We start from the raw sequence: 466 nt of genomic DNA, 5'->3' as shown, positions 1-466 counted from the left end.
CAATTTGAATTATTAGTTTTGATACTGTAATTGTTACAAATGTAGAGACATTTTTGTAAAACTGTATCTGTTGCTTAACACATAGACTGAAAAGAAATAGTGGAAGAGATTGTATTTAGATACACTATACAGACTAGAAACAAATTAGATAATCACTTTGTCTGTTTACGCACATAGATTGTTCACCTCATGTTAGTAGTGTATCTCTCTTCCTTGACCTAATCTTTACAAATTATACTCACCCACTAGACTTGGCTTCCTGTCATTCTAAGTCATGGAGCCGAGGGAACATCCACAATGACTGTAGTTCATTATGCCCAGGAAGTTAACACAGGCAAGTTGAGTTTTGCACTCTAATATCTGTTATGCTGTGAAAATTAACAGCATAGTTTAGTCCTAAGAGATATAGCCAAATGAAGAATAAGATGTTCAGTTTATGGAGTCTGTATCACTTCAGATTGGATTG

At 34.3% G+C, this 466-nt stretch overlaps 1 protein-coding gene across 1 annotated transcript in view; it reads left to right on the top strand.

Moving 5' to 3' along the window:
* Positions 1 to 466, top strand: part of LOC119592482 (gastric triacylglycerol lipase-like) — a gene marked incomplete in the record, with an annotated part of 10,262 nt that overhangs the window by 8,159 nt on the left and 1,637 nt on the right. Inside the window, 1 exon segment of the mRNA XM_037941314.1 lies at positions 250 to 334. Within this exon segment, the coding sequence (XP_037797242.1) occupies positions 250 to 334 (85 nt within the window).

This window comes from Penaeus monodon, chromosome 30 (assembly GCF_015228065.2).
Source record: "Penaeus monodon isolate SGIC_2016 chromosome 30, NSTDA_Pmon_1, whole genome shotgun sequence".
NCBI classification, from domain to species: domain Eukaryota; kingdom Metazoa; phylum Arthropoda; class Malacostraca; order Decapoda; family Penaeidae; genus Penaeus; species Penaeus monodon.
This window is presented reverse-complemented; position numbering and strand designations above follow the sequence as displayed.